General features: G+C 36.9%; 1 protein-coding gene across 1 annotated transcript in view; it reads right to left on the minus strand.

Annotated features, from left to right (window-relative positions):
• Positions 1 to 19,290, minus strand: part of LOC136038953 (uncharacterized) — a 72,445-nt gene that overhangs the window by 36,366 nt on the left and 16,789 nt on the right. The window contains exons 2-3 of the mRNA XM_065722467.1: positions 13,293 to 14,282; positions 7,932 to 8,086 (exon numbers count right to left, since the gene is read on the minus strand). Coding sequence (XP_065578539.1) covers positions 7,932 to 8,086; positions 13,293 to 14,280 — 1,143 coding nt within the window. The 5' untranslated portion in view covers positions 14,281 to 14,282. The remainder of the gene's footprint in view (positions 1 to 7,931; positions 8,087 to 13,292; positions 14,283 to 19,290) is intronic.

Genomic DNA, 19,290 nt, shown 5'->3' on the forward strand with positions numbered 1-19,290 from the left:
TTGGCCATTGCTTTTCTTGATTGAGACAGTATAATAATTGGGGTGATCGTTAGCACTAGTTTCTGGAACACTTGAAGAGAGGGGTTGCACTATCGTTGGTGAACGAGTTTCATCCTTTTTCCTCTTTTTGCCAGGCGTCTCACCTCTTTCATTAGAGTTAGTTTCGGCTAAGGCCTGAATTCCTGACAAGTGGCTAACTGTTTTGGATTGCGTAGTTGGGGAGGTTCTAGGAAGAGTTTTATAGGTAGGTTGGGATGGCGACTGGCTAAGGGTTTCAGCAGGAGTGTCCTTCTCGGGTGGTAGCCTTAGGGGCTTTTTTCCCGTCATTTATTCCGACGAGACATTGCAGATCCACAAACTGTTAACCTGTCTTAATCACAGTTTTTAATCAGCGATAACACCAATATATTCAATTATACACTAATAATAACTCACTTTGTATGAAGTGAGCAATCCCTCACAATTAAGTCCGCAAGTTAATTGCGCAATCTAACACAATACAGTACAAAAAGTAATCCGATTAGGTTCATAAGCTACTTCCTTTTAGTTCAGATACTAAACTCAAACTGATTCAGATACTAAACTATACTGAGTTTAGTATGAGTTTCAAATGTCAAACACTCGTTTCGACTCAGTATGAGGTCAAAACACTCATTTCGATCGTAATGTCTCTTTTCACCTCGAGTACAACTTGTGGCTTTATGCATCTACCAAATTAAAACTACTACAAGGTGGTAAGTTAAAAACTTTCAGTCTGAAATGCACCGGTGAAACTTTAGAAAAATTTAGCAAATGAAATGACGAGCAGAAGAGGCGGCTTTGCCTGCTAATCATTTAGTATTTCCAAAATTATTTTGTAGCCACGTAAATTTGTCATTATTTTTAAATGGAAAGGTATGTACCTCAAAAACTATTCCCGAAGTGCGTTGAACTATTCGAGAACCCACATGGCAGCATCAACAAAGGTCAGTCACTGAGAATTAACGTCATTTGAAAATATGTGCCTAAGGAGCAGCGTTAATATAAAAGGAGGAGGACATTAAAAAACATATTATTCGCGTATAAGCAGTAGATATAACAAAAAAGTATTAATATAGTTAATACTTTTTTTTTAGGAATGAGCTTATTCTTTGGGGGGGGCGTGAGTTTTGATGGAGGAACAAGTTAGTTTTGGTGGATATGAGTTTGTTTCAATAGAGGGATGAGCTTGTTTTGACAGGGTTAATGGGAGTTTTTTCTAATAGATACATGAGTTTGCGACAACCCACTAAAAATTCCCTGAAAGCTCCACTTTCTACTTAGCCAATTCTGAAAAATTGCAGATACACCCTTCTGACGACGTGACAAAACATAGTATCTTTCAATTTAGTTCCACATTTCCATCGACATGTTCTGAAACATTTGACCTTAACCGTTCTTGAGATGCTTCAGACATCCTTTTAATAACTCTGATACACAAAGTTTCTTTGGTTTGAGTTCAGCGTCCCCCTGGACAGTCACTAAAAATTCTAATTTAGTATACTTAACTTTTCCTGATACACTACAGGTGCACTACCTTGGTGCATATTTTAAATTCATTTTATTCCAAATTCCCTAGGAGTTTCACCTTAATGCCGTTAGCCCTTTCTGCTATATTGGATATACGCCTTTTTTAAAACCTGAATGTACATGGGGTCTTCTGACTTAGTTCAAAATCCCCTAATAGTTTCAATTTGCCCTTTACCACTAATGAGACACTGTAGTTACGCCCTTGCGACAGCCTTGAGGCACACAGTGTATTTCGATTTAGTTCAACATCGCCCTCAATATCCACAGATATTTCTTGTTCTGAAGATATTGCAGAAATATTGAACGTTTGAAATTAATGTCCTCAGTCGTTCCCGAGATACTCTAAATACACTATTTTGACCTCCCGAATGATGTCATGTCTTTTTAATTCAGCCCAACATCGCTCCAACATTCCCCGATATTTTATGCTTAATATCCTTGACCGTTACTGAGATATTGCAGATACATGTTTTTCACAACCTGGATGCCCAAAATGTCATTTAATTTTGGTCAGCATCCCCCTTAACATTTCATTAGTTTCTAATTAACTAACTTTGCCGTTCCTATGATAAAGCATACACCATTTTTAGAATTTGGATATACAAACTGTCTTCTTTTCATTTCAACATCCTCCTTAAGATTCATCCAAAGTTTAAACTTACGCTTAACTATTCGTGGGATATTACAGATACACGGTATGACAGTCTGAACGCACATAGTGCGTTTTGATTCACTCAAAAAAGCGCTAGGAACTGAGGTGGGGCAGCTCCTCCGATACACAGAATAATTTCTGTCCGTTTCCAGTTTCAACGCTACTCCTTACTTTCCGTTGAAAGAAATCGTTTGTTGTTTTATTTAATTTTTCACTATGTTTTAAATCATGCCCGGGCTTAACCAAGATATTGCATCTGTAAATGAACGTAATTTTTCAATTACATATCGCATACACGAAAAGCTTTTGGCTACTTCTTCACTGGAATCTAGTAAAGAACAAGCAAAAGAGAGTCAGACTATTTTGTCTATATTTTTTTCTGTAATCCTCACTATTATGATAGCGATCCTTGATCATTGCTTTTCTCTGTCGATTTTCGCTTCCCCATAGACATAGTCTGTTGAATATCTTTGTTTTTTTTTCGTAACCTTTCAGTTCCTTAAAATCTGGGTCACGCGACAAGTGGATCACTGGATCCACGACACCACGATCTGGATCACTCGTAACAGTGGCTCCAAATGTTCTTGTACTTGGGTCTCAACTAGACAAAGCGCACCACATGGAATATTTACATAGCTATAAACGATAAACGTGGATCCCGGAATTTATTTATTAAGTAAACGTCTTTGAAAAGCTAAAGTTTGAAAATTCTTTAATTAAATCTAAGTCCACTAACGCAAGAAAATATTTTACTCAGTCAACTAAGAAGTTCCAAGAGAGTGAAGCTTCCTCCAGTCAAGACGATTCTATATAAACTTCATAGGCACATGCATCCTGCAAGACAAAAGATGGATACAATACCGGCTAACATAAGACCCGCAGGCCACAAAAAGGGGAGTTATAGTACAGAAAAATAATAATAATGGGAAAAATAAAATAAAGGGAAAAAATGTTAAAAAAGGTGAACTGACGCCAGCGATTGAACAAAGGACTCTCAAACACGAGCTATTCAACAATCCTAATGTAAAACCTGATAGGTACTTTAGCTCTTTTGTACCAGATTTCCAGTGTATCTCAATATTTAACTTCCTTTTTCTTTTTTTTTCTTCGTGGTATTTTATGTTGACAAATAGTTTCTCTTCGGTACCATTTCCACAATCATAGTTTTTTACTTGGTTTTCCCAGGTATTGCACAATTATTTAATATTTGTGCTTTATTTCATTTTGAATTACTTGGGCTATCTTGCTGTCTTTTTCTAGTTAGTGAAGACATGTTCTATACTATTCAAAATTAAAACCAATAGCCCTCTCACCTTTTCAAGTGAAAGCATCGTTTGCAATAAAGCAGAACTTGTCCAGTGATTGATAAAGGCTCCAGTTCAAAATTAACTTTTGAATTTATATTTTAATCAAATTCTAATAAAGTTGCACAACAAAACTTACGCTTAGAGGACATACGACAACAAGCACCACAACAAATCGAAAAAAATGATGCTTAACAAAATGCGGTTAGAAGACAAGCAACGGCAAGAATCACAACGAATCGTAAACGAAAATGATACACAACAAAACCTACGGCTAGAAGACATGCGACAACAAGCATCATCAATAGAACAGGAAACATCGGTAAATCAATCAAAATTACAATAGACTGAAGTAAAGCGTTATTTTAGCACTGCATAAAAGTGAAGCAAGAGAAATTAATGCTGAGTAATCCGATCATCTCCCAGGAGAATACAAATCCCATAAAAAGTTTTCATTTTGTGAAGGAGAAAGAAAAATGGGGAATTTAATTCACACCAGAACTACTTCATTCACTTGAAATTGCTAATTTGCCACCCAATAACTCAAAACTATAGAATAACACGATAATTATGTAACGCATAACTTAGATATTTCAGAGGGTATGTACAACAGAACATGCCTGGTTGTTACTGGATTCTGTAACAACGTAGGCTAAATATAGTAAAAATAATTAGGAAAAAAGCTGGAAAAGACGTTCACATTATTTGAGGTTACAAGACAAGCGACAGTGACGATTTATTATTGGCAGTTGACTGGAGGATTCTCTATCAAAATAATGCTAATCATAGTTTTAAGATAACACTCGTATTTTTTTTCTTTTATTCCGATTATTCATAGTTAAATTCTGAAGGAAAAAGTTTGATATCCTCTTGTTTGATTACTAAATTTCAAATGTTAGGTGTGATGCAACATTTTGGTGAATAATTTTATTAGAAATAGAATAGGCTTACATGGATGTTGATATAATATTCTCTAAGTACTGTACTTGACTAGTAATGCACTTATTTTGGTGCCGATTCTAAGACTGTAAGCGTTGCTGGAATTTTTCTCAAGGAAGTACAGCTGCTCTGTTGTGGCGACACCAAGACAGAGCCACACTGTAGCCACAAAAGGATGACAAAATTACGTTCATTGAAAGAAATGGTGTCCAAATACGTTCTTTTAAGCAGTTTCAATTTTTGGGATAGGTGAGAAATCACTGTAGAGAGACAGCAGCACTCTTTAAAACAAAATGTCCGACACGGGATTTTTCTTCATTCATTCCTTCGGGAACAAACTACGCATTCACGTACCTCGATTGCAAATTATTAGTTAAAAATACATTGAAAGGACCCACATCAGAAAGTTAACATTTTTAAACTCCTAAACAGTTATATGCCTGTTTGAGCAATCGCTGAACCTTTTGCCAGTTTAACCTGAAACTGTTCATACAACCTGTAAACAATTTTCGGAATAATGGAATTAGTGTAGAAGAGCAATTTCAATATTTCAACAGTTTTCTTTGCATTTTTTACAGTTTCCTTTTAATATCATTTATAAATGACACTACTGCTACAAGTAAAAAATCACCGCAGCACCAACCCCCCTCAGGACAGCACAAAAAGGAGATTTTACAACCTCCAAAGAAGGGTGTTTTTACACCTTCACAAGAAGTTCTCATTTTTCCTCAAGTCTTTCCTAACGACTTCTTACCACCCCTTTCGGAGACCAACTGCTTTTCGTCTGACCCTAAGTGGTTGGCTGACCAAGATGATTTTTAGCAATCTGTCTTCCTGTATACACAGAACGTGTCCTAGCCATTTCAAACTTTCTTTCATTACAGCCCTAGACAGCAGGATTAAAGAATATTTTTCGTACAGCTTATCGTTTTAAAAATACGGTCAAACAGACAAGTATCCGAAACAATCCGTAGAAAATTTTTTGGAAAATATCTAACAAATCCTCCTCCATCCCTCAGAGTGTCCACGGTTCAAAACCATGCTTGACCACTGTCATCATTGCAGCTTCCAATATTCTAATCTTGGTTCACAGACTTATCTTCCTATTCTTCCAAATTTTTTTAAACTGCGAAAAAAAAAACTCTGGTCTCCTCGGCTATTCTGCTTTTAACATCTTCAGTGCACCTACCGTTTTTGCTAATAATACCACTTAGGTCCTAGTCTTCTTAGCATTAGTTTTTAAGCCTATCCTTCCACCCTGAACTTTTAAAACCTCCAAAAACTCACCCATTTTGCTAACATTTTCTAATCTTAAATATAATCTAAGTCTATGAGAGTAAGACTTCCATTAGACCCTATGTTCACCCAAAGCCTTTGCTGTCTTCTTTAGGATTAAGTCTATCAAAATCATCCATACAAATGGGGATAAAACGCAGCCCTGCTCGGCTTCAAATTCAATTCAGAACCAGCTACTAACTTCATTTCCAACCTTAACCTTAGCAATGCTATTTTCGTACAAAGTACTAACCACTGTAATGTCTTTGTACATCTGGCATACCAAAAAATATAGGAACTTCGCCAAAGCTCTTCTATAGGCTGCCCCTGATGAACGCCCAGACCAGAATATGCTAGGTATAATAGGTTAGAACTGTTCCAGTTTTGTTAGATGGTTTGAAGTCTCCGCTCTTTCATAAGCTCCTTCCTCTGTCCCAATTCACAAAAGAAAAATCCTGCTCGCGTGGCCTCATTGGTCATTGGGGTGGAACTATCACGAATCTGCCTAGCCAGAGCTTTGGCTGCAAAAAATGCCGCAGGATGACCTTGAGCAGTGGCGCCCCTCGAATAAATTATACCCTAGTAAACAAAACTGCATTTGCAATGGATTCTGATTGATTGGTAATTCTCTTGGGTCTTTTTTATTTTGGTAAGACTTTGTTAGGGGATATCAAAGATCAGGTCGGTAGAAATAGGGATAAATGATATACTAGCCTGCTAAATTTGGCTTAGGAAAAGAAAATAGTAACAGTTATAGGCTGCAGTAATTTTGTAGCTGTAATGACCTAGTTATAACCAATATAGTATTTGGCAATAAAATGGCCCACAAGTTAAATACTATGTCAACTACTAATAATCCACCGCAGCACCCAGCCGCCTTAGGTTAACACAGCTACGCACGCTCCTCTTCCTTCCCAATCTATTCAAAGCCACCCTCTTTACACCCTACCAGAAAGTTCCCATTTCCCTTAAATCTTTCTTTATGACATCCTTCCACTCCAACTTCGGACGACCTGCTTTCCGTTTAGGCATAGACGGTTGGCCGAAAAGGACAATCTTCGGCAATCTGTCGTCTTTCATAAGTTAAATGGTATTTACAAAACGGTAAGAAAGCTAACCTTATTGTGTTGTTGTAAACCAAAGACATGCAGAATCCATACAAGATAATAGGATGTAAAGGAGTGCTGTTATTGATGTTAAACGCAAAGATCATCAACTAGTAGTGCCTAGGGTTGATCCAAAGTTGGAATTTAGGAAGGGCAACTACTATCCAAGAAGTTATGACGTTGGTAGACTCACGGATGAGACATCGAGAAAACCACGAACAGTGTGATACTAAACCGAAGAGTTTAGAATTGACAATATAGAGGATGGATGGAATAGTTTTGGGAAAAAGGTTGCAAAAACACAGATGGTGTCTTAGGGAGGAAAGCTAGAAACGCACCTATTAAAAATACATTAAGTTTTGAAGAGAGGACAAGGGGCTTTTACAAGAAATATTTGAGAGATAGGTCATTTGAAAATAAGAAGAATGTAGGGAAAGAGGAGAAAACAATAAAATGTGAACTAAGGAGGCTGTGAAGTGGAAGCCATGGATAAAATGGCTCAAAATCTTGAAACAGTCAGTCAAATAGCATAACAGCAAAACAACGTACAGGCCTGTTATAAAAATAGAGAAGGAACAGTCAATCTGGACTTGTCCCAGTGAAAGATAGGAACAGGGCAACAATTAGTGATAAGAAAGGAGTTAAAGAGAGATCGGAGAAACATTTTGAAAATATTCTAAACCACGATAAAGTTACAGGAAAAGATACAAAAACAATGGAAAGGTTTGTGGCACTTTGATAGTGAAAGAAGATTTATTCTGTGTGGAAGAGAGATTCAAGTGAATGAATTTTTGGAGATTTTGAGAGTTCCTCATGCAAGAATAAGTTTGAAAATTTACACATTTTGTTTGAATTTAATAATACGCAACGTATAAGCAACTCACTCTAGCATCTCTTGATGTTAACTATTAAGTCAGAACTTGTTCTGATTTAATACTGCCTGTCTCAACCCATGGGCTAAGAAATGACTAAAGCATCACCAATTGCTGCTAAGCAAATTTGTACACCATAATATCTTATAATACCTTGCAATAATTACAAATAACAGAAGTTCTCTTGAGTAGAGCAATGTAAATAATAGAAGAATCAGAAAAATCTTTAACTTACATCTTCAGTTACAATTACCACTAGCTCGTCGTCTGGAATAGTGCACTTGGTGCCGTCTTTCTCTTCAGATACAATTGACAAGCAATCCTCCTTTGGATTTTTAATTTCCCAACCCTGTTTCATAGCTTTCTTTAAATGATCCTTTTCTACATGTTCTGAAAAAAGAGAAAGAAAACGGGTCTCAAAAAAGCAGGTTTACCCTAGCCACGCATAAGTAATAAGGAAAACAGAAGAAACCTCCCTAAGCGACAATTGGTCAGTACTCACCTTCAAGCAGTGGGAACGGGTAGCTCCTGCCCTATTTAGTCAAAAGGAACTAATGACTTTCTCAATTTGTTCTACCAAGACTGATTTTTGATTTTAAAGACTGTAAAAGACAGCAGTTTCAAGTGAAAATAAATTATCAGTAATGTACAAGTAAAATAAAGAGAGTAAATCCTATCAAGGATTATTCAAAGACGCATGAGTGTACTAAAACAGAGGCATAATTTTGTCAAAATCCTGGGGGGGGGCAAAGTTGGAGCCAGTTTTCCCAAATCAAATGAAATTAAAAACTAAAAAATATGCCATTTGGTACCATAAAGGTACTTTTTAGTGCTATAAAAGCACTATAAAGGTACTTTATAGTAGGCTACTACTATAACCGAGGTCTGGGAAGGACAGTTCCCTCCCCCTGGCCCATAGCAAATTACACCCCTGCACTAGAACTTAAAACACAAGTTTCACAGACATCAGATGTTACCCAAAAACTAATTTATTTACTCTTGCAATGCATGGGCTAAGGATGCATGTTCCAAAAGCAGGAGCATAAACAGGTGGAGGGGGCGTCCCCCTTGATCTCTGGAAAATAGCTTTCTTGGAATTTTCATAAGAAAATGGAAGAGACAACAAAATTCCCACCACCCAGGTACATTTTGCCCCCTCTCCCTCTCATTTCTGGAAATTGACACTACTGACCATGAATTTATTTCAAAGATTGGTATTCGTATGCCAATATTCGAGCAATAGAAATAAAAAAAATAAAAAACTTACTAACAAAACAAAGTTACTACACTTACTAACAAACTTAAAACAAAACTTACTAAACTTACTACAAACAAAGAAAAAAAGCATGTAAAACAAAAATGAAACAAGAGGAAATTTTATAGCGCTAAGACAGAACGAAGGAAACACTCGCACAGCTAGTTACCACTGTAGATTAATTATTTTGCATAATTTTTCTTTAATTAAAAGAAACTGAATAGCAGGGAACTGAAGTATTTCAGCTCTCGAAAAAAAAAGGCCAAATTAACTTACAGAACTGACAAGGAAAATTCTGTCCAAAACTTTGCTAAGTGGATCACTAACTTTGACTCATGTCTGTGGTATAACAAATATTGACGAAAAATTGGAGATGTTATAATCGATGCTCCAGCGAAAATACCAAGAATTTTCTCCAGTCAGAGAATGTGTGATTTGAAAAACAGATAAGCTATGGTTTGATACCAAGATAAAAACCACGATCAAATGACGATGTGAAATTCATACCCAGGATTTACATTAAATACAAAGAATATGAGAAATTCTGAAGTAAGAGTTTCAGAAGTGGCACAGTGTGGCACTGTGTCACAGTGGCACTAAAACAGTCTAGACGAAAACAAGGTACTGAGGTTCGAATCAGCAGCGTGGACGGCCGTTTAATTAAAGCTTCAGAAGTTAAGAAATTTTTTACTCAGATTTGCACTACTTACCCAACTATAAGTACCGAGCAAATGACTGACATCATTAACAACTGTAATATGGATGAAATCACATAAATATCAGAATTTTTTTTCCGCAATTGGACGGCTATGAAACAACTATACTTCATACCCAGGTGAACTCCCCGTTAAAATATTGAAAGAATATGCACCTTTCTTGTAAAGCCAATCGCATCAGCAATAAACCAGTGTTTGTCAGAACAAATATTCCTGAAGATTTGGATATCTGCATATGTCCTTGTCACACCAAAAGTCAAGACACCCTGTCCTGTGATCAACTGAGACCCATATCGATAACTCCCAACTTAGCAAAGGTAGCTAAAGGTTTTATCTACCGTTCTCTATTGCAACAAATTGCACTTTTGATGGACATGTACCAATATGATGCATATAAGGCACTAGCACGGCAGTATATCTAGTCTGAATTTACCACCTAATTGTTAGGCGGTTGGACACTTCTGATGGTACGTCGATGTATTTTAGGTGGACTACAGAAAAGCATTCAAGCTTTTCAAACACCTGACTGCTAACAAATCTGAAAGATATGGGACCGAAAAATTTAATGCTAGGATTAGTTCGACGGCAATCGGGGGGAGACGATAATCAGTTTACTCTTTGTTTCCCTAAGATACCTCCTCTGAGCGGTCAAAACTAACCTACAATTGGCCGCAAGGAACAGAAATAGCTGTTCTTTTATTCCTTGTTGTCATCAACCTAATCTTAGCAGAGTCTAAGGAGCGTTTTGAGTTTATTGACAACTTGTCTGCACCTCTCAAGTACACTGTCTAACAAAATGCAGTAGCAAAATAAAAGTTTCATGTTCATCAACTAGTGTCAATCAAATAGCCTACAAGTGAATGAATAGAAAACCAAACTTATATGATTCAATTCACTCAAGCATAAGCACTAGGACACTACAATCCTAAATGTGCTGTTTCCTAATGTTTCCTCCTCAACAACACTGGGAGTAACATTTACAAGTGATTACTTGTTTAAGCTGCATGTGAGAAATATTGTATGCTTAGGTCACTGTTCACTCCAGAGCTTAACAAGTATGTGCAGTTTAGGCTTCTTGGATCACCAGCTCCTGCTGGGGTATACAGCCTACATCAGGCCTATCATCAAATATCATTCTCCCGTTTGAGGTCCCCAATCTCAAAACGTTACTTACATGTCAGCAGAGCCAGAAGATGTTCAAAAACACACCATTAAAATAATACTTGTACCCTGTTTCAGCAATTACGAAAGTGTCCTTGAGTTCTTGAATTTTCCTACTCTATTCGCTTGAAAACGATCACGTATCTACGACATTTGCTTATTCTAACCACCAAGTTTCATCCCGATTTCTCTACTCTAAGCGTTTTCCAAAATTTCCGGCTAGCCTCTCCTACGCCCCCCAATGACAACAGATCTGGTCGGGATTTGAAATAAGAGCTCTGAGACATGAGTTTCTTCTAAATATCTAATTCCATTAAGATCCGGTCATCCGTTCTTAAGTTAAAAATTCCTCGATTTTTATGATTTTTCCAAATCAACACCCCCTAGCTCCCCCAAAGTGAAAAGATCCGTTCCAATTATGTCAATCACGTATCTATAACTTGTGATTATTCTTCCCATCAAGTTTCATCCCGATCTCTCCACTCTAAGCGTTTTCCAAGATTTCTGTTTCCCCCTACAGCCCCCTATGTCCCCGGATCCGATTCAAATTGAAAATGGAGCATCAGAGACATAAGATACTTCTATACATCAAGTTTCATTAAGATCTGATCACCCATTCGTAAGATAAAGATACCTCAATTTTCAAGTCTTCCAAGAATTCCAGTTTTCCCCTGTAACTCCCCCCAATTTCACCAGATCTGGTCGGGATTTAAAATAAGAGCTGTAAAGCACAAGACCCTTCTAAATATCAAATTTCATTACGATCTGATCACCCTTTCGTAAGTTACAAATACCTCATTTTTTCTAATTTTTCCAAATTACTCCCTCCCCCCCCCAACTCCACCAAAGAGGGCGGATCCAGTCCGGTTATGTTAGTCACGTATCTTGGACTTGTTTTTATTCTTCCCACCAAGTTTCATCCTGATCTCTCTGCTTTAAGTGTTTTCCAAGATTTCTGTTCCCCCCCCCCTTACTGACCATGGATCCGGTCGCAATTTAAAGTAAGAGATCTGAGTTACGAGGTCCTTCTAAATATGAAAATTCATTAAGATCCGATCACTCCTTCGTAAGTTAAAAATACCTCATTTTTTCTAATTTTTCAGAGTTAACCATCCCCCCCCCAAACTCCCCCAAACAGAGCAAATCCGTTCCAGTTATGTCAATGACGTATCTAGGACTTCTGCTTATTTTTCCCACCAATTTTCATCCCGATCCCTCCACTCTAAGCGTTTTTCAAGATTTTAGGTTCCTCCCTCCAACTCCTCCCAATGTCATCGGATCAAGTCGGGATTTAAAATAAGAGCTTTGAGACACGACATTCTTCCAAACATCAAATTTCATTAAGATCCCATTACCCGTTTGTAAATTAAAAATACTTCATTTTTCTATTTTTCCGAATTAACCGGCCCCCCACTCCTCCCCCCCAGATGGTCAAATCGGGAAAACGATTATTTCTAATTTAATATGGTCCGGTCCCTGATACGCCTGCCGAATTTCATCGTCCTAGCTTACCTGGAAGTGCCTGAAGTAGCAAAACCAGGACCAACAGACCGACAGACTGACAGAATTCGCGATCGCTATATGTCACTTGGTTAACACCAAGTGCCACAAAAAAACTATGGGCACTAATAGTTCACGAGAAACACCAATACACTCTTACACCATATGTACAGATCAGCAGAATTACTAGTCATCACAACAAACTATAAGCCGTTAAGTGCTGTACAAATAGATCTATAAACTCCTTTGTGTCATAATGTGTAGTGGTATTTATCAAGTGATCTTTTTTTCTTTTTCCCTTTTTTCAGCATGATTTAGCATTCATTTTTGAGTGTTATTATAGCTAACAAAATAAACAAATGCAAATACTTGACCAATAGCTCTCGGAAAAACTTAAAAAAAACACATAAAACACACATTATGGAGTATTTTAAAAACCATGGTGATAAACAGTAGATTTTACTTTTGATAAAGAACGTACTACATACACTCTCAAAGTGAATGCAGGACAATTCCAGTCCACATGCACTTGAAAGGGGGAAGTAGAAAAAAAATAGTAGACAAGTACAGAAAGTATACAAGTTATAGGGATAAACCATAAAATATTGATGCTTCAAGAACCAGAAGGACCAGAAGCCCCCCTCCCTTCCATTATCATACATTTGTGAATTCATGAGACCGTCTTAGTGAAGCAACACTTCTGAAGATACATTTTATTAAAAGGAAACAAAATGCTTTAACTTTGTTTTTACTGCTGATTCAACAGCTTTTGTTTAAAAATTGAACAGTTCCAAAGACCATGAAATACACATTAGTAATAACTTGTCAATTCCTTGTCTCAACAGAATATCAGCAACAATTTTAAACTTGATTTCACTTAGTAGAAAACTAAGGGAGAGGGTATATAAAAAGAGACAAGAGAGAACATTTGAAAACTGTAAAAAAAAAAAAATAAGAATGTTACCTGTAACACTTTGTGCACTGTCAAAAACCAATCCACAGCAAATAATCGAATTTTTCCCATCATGCTTTGAAAGAAGAATGCCACCCTTGTTACACAATTCACTACCATCAAGTCCAAGATGCATTTTTGCCATATGCATTTCAAATGCATGTAAAGAAATATTGACATCACATATTCGACAGTACTCTAGCTTGACCTCTTTTGCACTTGAACAATTTAAAAGTCCCCTCTCTTTTAATTTAGTGTCTATTATTACGTGCTCCAACTGAGAGTCATTTCCAGACTGAGACAAGTTCAGTAGAGTTTCGGCAGCTTTGGCTGCTTCACTAACGGTTGAATGAACTTGTTCAAGATGACAATTTAGATCGTCAACACTCCAAAACCAGGAAGTACATCTGTGACATTTCTGTTGTTGAAATTCTGAATGGAAAATTAGTATATGATCTGTTATTTTATTTGACCCAACACGTGTAGAACATACAAAACATACTGGATTATATATACAAAAATGTTTCAGAGATTCCACTAATTTGACGCCACAATAGCTGCACATATGAGTTGAATTGTACTCAATGTACTTAGTACTGACGCTTTTCTTTGGTCGACCACGTTTGACAACAGTGCTTTCACTTGACTGACTGTCTGAACTATCACGTTTTCTTTTTAGGTCAGAATCCCCGTATGGAGTTTGATCACTGGATTGTAATTCAATAACCTCTAGAAAATCAGCTTGTTTTGTGATACGCTTGGTTTTAAATCTGCCTGTTAGTGTTCTTAGAGCGGATTTAGAGCCATTGGAAAGTAATTGCAAACAAGAATAGCATATTCGATCATGGTTTAACAGACAAAAATTCTCATCAGCTAAAATTGTTCTAAGCCATTCTCCAATAGTCATGTTTCTATCACATAAAGATGCTCCTAGGCTCAGAGCAGCCTCATTGCTAGTGATGTTGACACCACAAACAGCACAATCTAAGAAGTCCCCCATCTCTGAAAAAAAAAGAGTAAATGAAAATCATAAGTTTACATTCTGGCTATTTTCCCGTTTTTAATTTGGGAAGAGCCCATAATTTTAATTTTGCAGAACCAAAATTTGAATCACTACATCAGCTTCAAAATTTTGAGGAGAGTGTTAAAACCTCAAACACCCATTTCAAGGGAAAAGCTTTTTCAGGAAATATTTTCCCAATCAGGTAAGGTTTCTATACTAGATATTCCAAGAAATGAATGGTCTTATTCATGCTTTATTAAATTACCCATATTTACTTAGCGCTGCCTAAGTAAAGAGCAAATTTGGCGCAATGCATTATTTTTTTTTTCATCAAGGCACTTTGTATGGAAGGAGTTGTCATCAAAAATTCCAAAGTGTATTATTCGATTGCAAATTGATAGTTTTGGTGCCCTTTATAAGAGTCAAAATAAATTGGAGGGCAACCAGACCCCTTCCCACGCAACTTTTTATCCAAAGACACCTGATCAAAATTATGAAATAGCCACCTTGTTCAGCATAGTTGAAAGGATCATAACTATATCTTTAAGGATAACAACCCCCCCACAACAGCCCTTGGGGCAAGAGCTGTAAGATATGCAGTTCATCCATTGTTTTCATCTAACATTTATGCTTGGGAAGGGGGGGCATGTTTGACCTAATGTGCCAAAAAAGGCCAAGGGCATTCAGGTGAGCCTCTCAGGGAATGTTGATCAAGGATATTCTTGAAGACTAGGGATATTAAAATGAAATTTCAGGAAATGTGGAGGGAAAGTTGAACTAAATCAAAACACACTCTGAGCATACTGGTTGTCAAAAGGGTATCTTAGAAACGGTTTAGTGTATTAAATTGAAACTTCCAGGGCATGATGAGGGGGATATTCAACTGATCAAAAGGTATTATGTGCATACTACTACAGCTACTACTGTTACTACTACTACTAATACAACTACTACCACTAATCCTACTACTACAACTATTATGATTCCTACTACTAAGGATAAGGTATGAAGGTGAAATTTCAAGAAATATTGTGGGAAGACTTGAACTAAATAAAAACACACTCTATGCAAGCACATTGTCAAAAAGGCATACCTGTTTTATCCTCAAATCATTACTAATGAGAGAAGATTTTTCAAAAAGTATTGTGTGGGAGGGATTATTAAATATATGTCAGGCTAGAGCAGAATCAAAGGAGTTATTAGAACTGTTAGAAATTAATGCTTTGTCTATGTCTTCTTTATGCTGGTGTAGCCGTTTTTCTGATGGGCCCTGCCAACATAGTAGTTGCCACAATCGCATGGGATTTGATAGACCCCTCTTTGGCGAGTAACTGGGGTTTTATCTTTACTGGAGTTTAAGAAATATGTGATTTTAAAATTATTAGAGAAAACTACATACAGATTATTTTTTGTGCGAACATTTTTAATTTGTTGTCCAATTCAATCCATTGAATTGCATTCCACTGTCTTGGAAAAATTTTTCCTATTGTTTCGAAGTTGTTTTTGTTTAATATAGAAAGGCAGTATGGCCTTCATTGCTATTTAAGCTTAAAGTAGTAAGTCAGAACTTTAAGGGAATTATAAGGGGGATGATCAATGACAAGGGGCAGTATGTGCAGGCTACTACTACTTCTTATATTACAACTACTACTTCTACTACAACTAAAACTATTACTTCTACTGTGACAAGTACTAAGGCTGAGGAATTAAGGTGGAAACTTCAGAAAATGTTGAGGGGGAAGTTGAAGTAAACACAATAAACTATGTGTAAACCGGTTGTCAAAAGGGCATATCACCAATATCTTAGGAATGACTTAGGGCATTAAGTTGAAACTTTCAAGGTATGACGAGGAGAATACTTAGCAAAAGGTAATATGTGCATACAACTACTCCTACTAGTTCTACTCTACTATCACTAAGGCTAAGGGTATGAAAATGAAAATTTCAGGGAATGTGCAGATAGAAATTGAATAAAAACAAAACACACTGTGTGCATGCAGGTTGTCAAGAGAGCATATCAGCAATATCTTAGGAATGACTTGGAGTATAAAGTTGCATTCTACAGAGCATGTTGTGGGGGAGGTTGGACCAACAAAAAATAATGGTAACATATTACTATTACAACTTCAACTACCAATACTACTACTGCTTCTGTTACTAATACTACTGCTACCACTATTACTACTAATACTACTATTAAAGTTAAGGATATTAAGGTGAAAATTTTAGGGAATATTGAGATGCTGAACTATGTCAAAATGCACTATGTGCATGCAGGTTGTCAAAAGGACTTATCAAAAATGTCTGAGGATCTGTTTATGGTAATAAGTTGAAACTTTCAACATGTGGCAAAAGGGATGGTGAAAAAAAGCAAAAGGTGCAAAGCAAATGGCACTATCTGCATACAAATACTACTGCTACTAGGATTACTGCTACCAATGAAGCTAGTGGTTGTAATGTTAAACTTCCAGGGAATATTTAGGGGGGTGTTCAAAAAATCAGAATGTGCTATGTGCATTCATGAAAAGGATACAGGAGCAATTTCTAAGGAACAGCCTAGAGTATTAAGTTGAAACTTTCAGGGCGTCTTGAGAAGGATGTTGAACTTGCTAAAAGGCACCCTGTGCATACTCCTACAACTAGTACTGCTACTACTTCTACTACCATTGCTACTACTATTATCACTTAGGCTAAGGGTATAAAGACAAATTTTTCAGGGAATATTAAACCAAATTAAAAGACATGCTGTGCTTGCATGCTGTCAAAAGGGCATATCAGTAATATCCCAGTAATGGTATAGGGTATTAAGTTGAAATTTTCGAGACATGTTAAGGGGGTTATTGAACTAACCAAAAGGGACTATGGGTCTCTAACAACTGGCAGTACTATGCTACGACTGGTAGTAATATTACTACCACTACCACAATTAGTACTACAGTGGTGCTACTACTACTAGTAGTAGTAGTACTGCCAATATAACTACTACTCTTAGTACCACTGCAGGTAAGCGTATTATGATAAAACTTTCAGGGATTTTGAGGAGGATCTTAAACTGAATTAACTCACTATATCAATTGAGGTTATTAAAAGGACATAGCAACAACATCCCAGGAACAGCTTAGATTATTAGGCTTGAACTATCAGGGCATGTTGAGCTAAAAAAAAAGCACTCTGTGCATACTATACAACAATTATACAATCTAGTATTGAACTAGATCAAAAAGTTACAATGTGAACATTGTTACAGCCACTACTGCCATCACTAATAGCATTCTCTATTTCTCCTACTAGCACTTCTCTAATACGAATTAATAGGCCATTAGTAAAACTTTCAGGGAACAGTGAGGGTATGTTGAACTGGATCAAAACACAGGATGCACATATGGGTTATCAAAGGGGTTTATTACCAATAGCCCAGCAATGCCTTAGGGTAGTAAGCTGAAACTTCAAGGGCTACCAATATTACTACAACTTTTGCTGCTGCTTCTATTACTACCATCACTGCTACTATTGAACTAATTGTTTAAGTGCATCCATGTTGTCAAAATAGACCAGGTTTTCAAGATATGCAGGCAGGATATAATAAGACTGAGATAGGGAATGGATTAGAAATTTTAAGGGAGAATCAATGTTGCTTTAAAACTAAATCAAAAGGCTCTGTGTACATGCTGATAGTCAATAAAGCATCTCAGTGAGATCCCAAGAACAACTAATGGGATAAAGTTGAAACAGTCATTATAGTGAGTTCTATTATAGTATATATTGAAACAGTATTATACTCTTACTATGGAGCTAAATAAAAAGGCTGCAAGTGCATCTAGGCTGTCAAAATAGCATATATACAATGTCCAAGGAACAAAAAAGAGTACTAACTGTAGAGTTCTCCATTTAAAGTGATCAGACATTGATTTTTCTTACTGATTATTATATTTATTTTGTAGGTGCTTGGGTCACAATATAAGCTTACTTACTTACGCGATTGATATTTGCCTGGTTGCCGCCTACATGTTTGATGTATAAGAAAAAACTCCACATGGTGTCAGAAGTCTGAGGAATACAACATGGAATTCGGAGCTTGCCCATCAATAAATTGGGATGCAACAAACTTAAAAGTTGCCTGGTCACACTTCAAACAGCATGCAGAACTTATGTTTACAGGACCTCTAAGTGAAAAAACAAGTGCAGTGAAATGCTCATACTTGCTGATATGGGCTGGTGAAAAGGGCAGAGACATTTTTAATACATGGACATTAACTGCCGATGAAACAAACAATGTCGAAACATATTTAAGGAAGTTTAGTGAACATGTTGAACCACTTGTGAACCCTATATTTGCAAGATATCACTTCCACAAACGTAACCAGAGAGACGGTGAATCCATCGAACAGTACCTCACTGAGTTGCGGATCACAGCAAAAGAGTGTGCATTTGGAACGACCAGTGATGAAATGATCAGAGATCGACTAGTTTTTGGAGTTAAGCAAGACAAGATTCGGGAACGACTACTTAGTGAAGGAGCAGGACTAACTCTAGATCATGCAATAGCTACATGCAGAGCTGCAGAGGCGACCCAAGCACAGTTGATGATAATGTCCAACCCGGAACATTCAAAAGTGCATGTAAAACAAGAGATAGATGTGGTAACAAGGCAGGGACGAAAATGCTACAAATGTGGTGGCAGCTTCACACCTGGTCATGTATGTTCCTAAAAAGACTCAGGTGAAGGGCCAAAGTGTTACAATTGTGGTTGAGTGTTCAGCAAAAGCCATCAGTGCCCTGCCAAAGGAAAAAGCTGCATAAAATACAAGAAGATGAATCACTTTGCAAAAATGTGCAGAAGCAGTCAAAGGAACATTCATAGCATTGAAACAGAAGAAAGTAGTACAGATACATCTTCACAGTATTTTATTGAAAGAATCCAAACCAAGGAGGAAAAGAATAATGAACCAGTGGCCAAACTGTATCTAACAAACGAAGGAATCAACGTGGAATTCAAAATTGATACAG

This window comes from Artemia franciscana, chromosome 18 (assembly GCF_032884065.1).
Source record: "Artemia franciscana chromosome 18, ASM3288406v1, whole genome shotgun sequence".
NCBI classification, from domain to species: Eukaryota; Metazoa; Arthropoda; class Branchiopoda; order Anostraca; family Artemiidae; genus Artemia; species Artemia franciscana.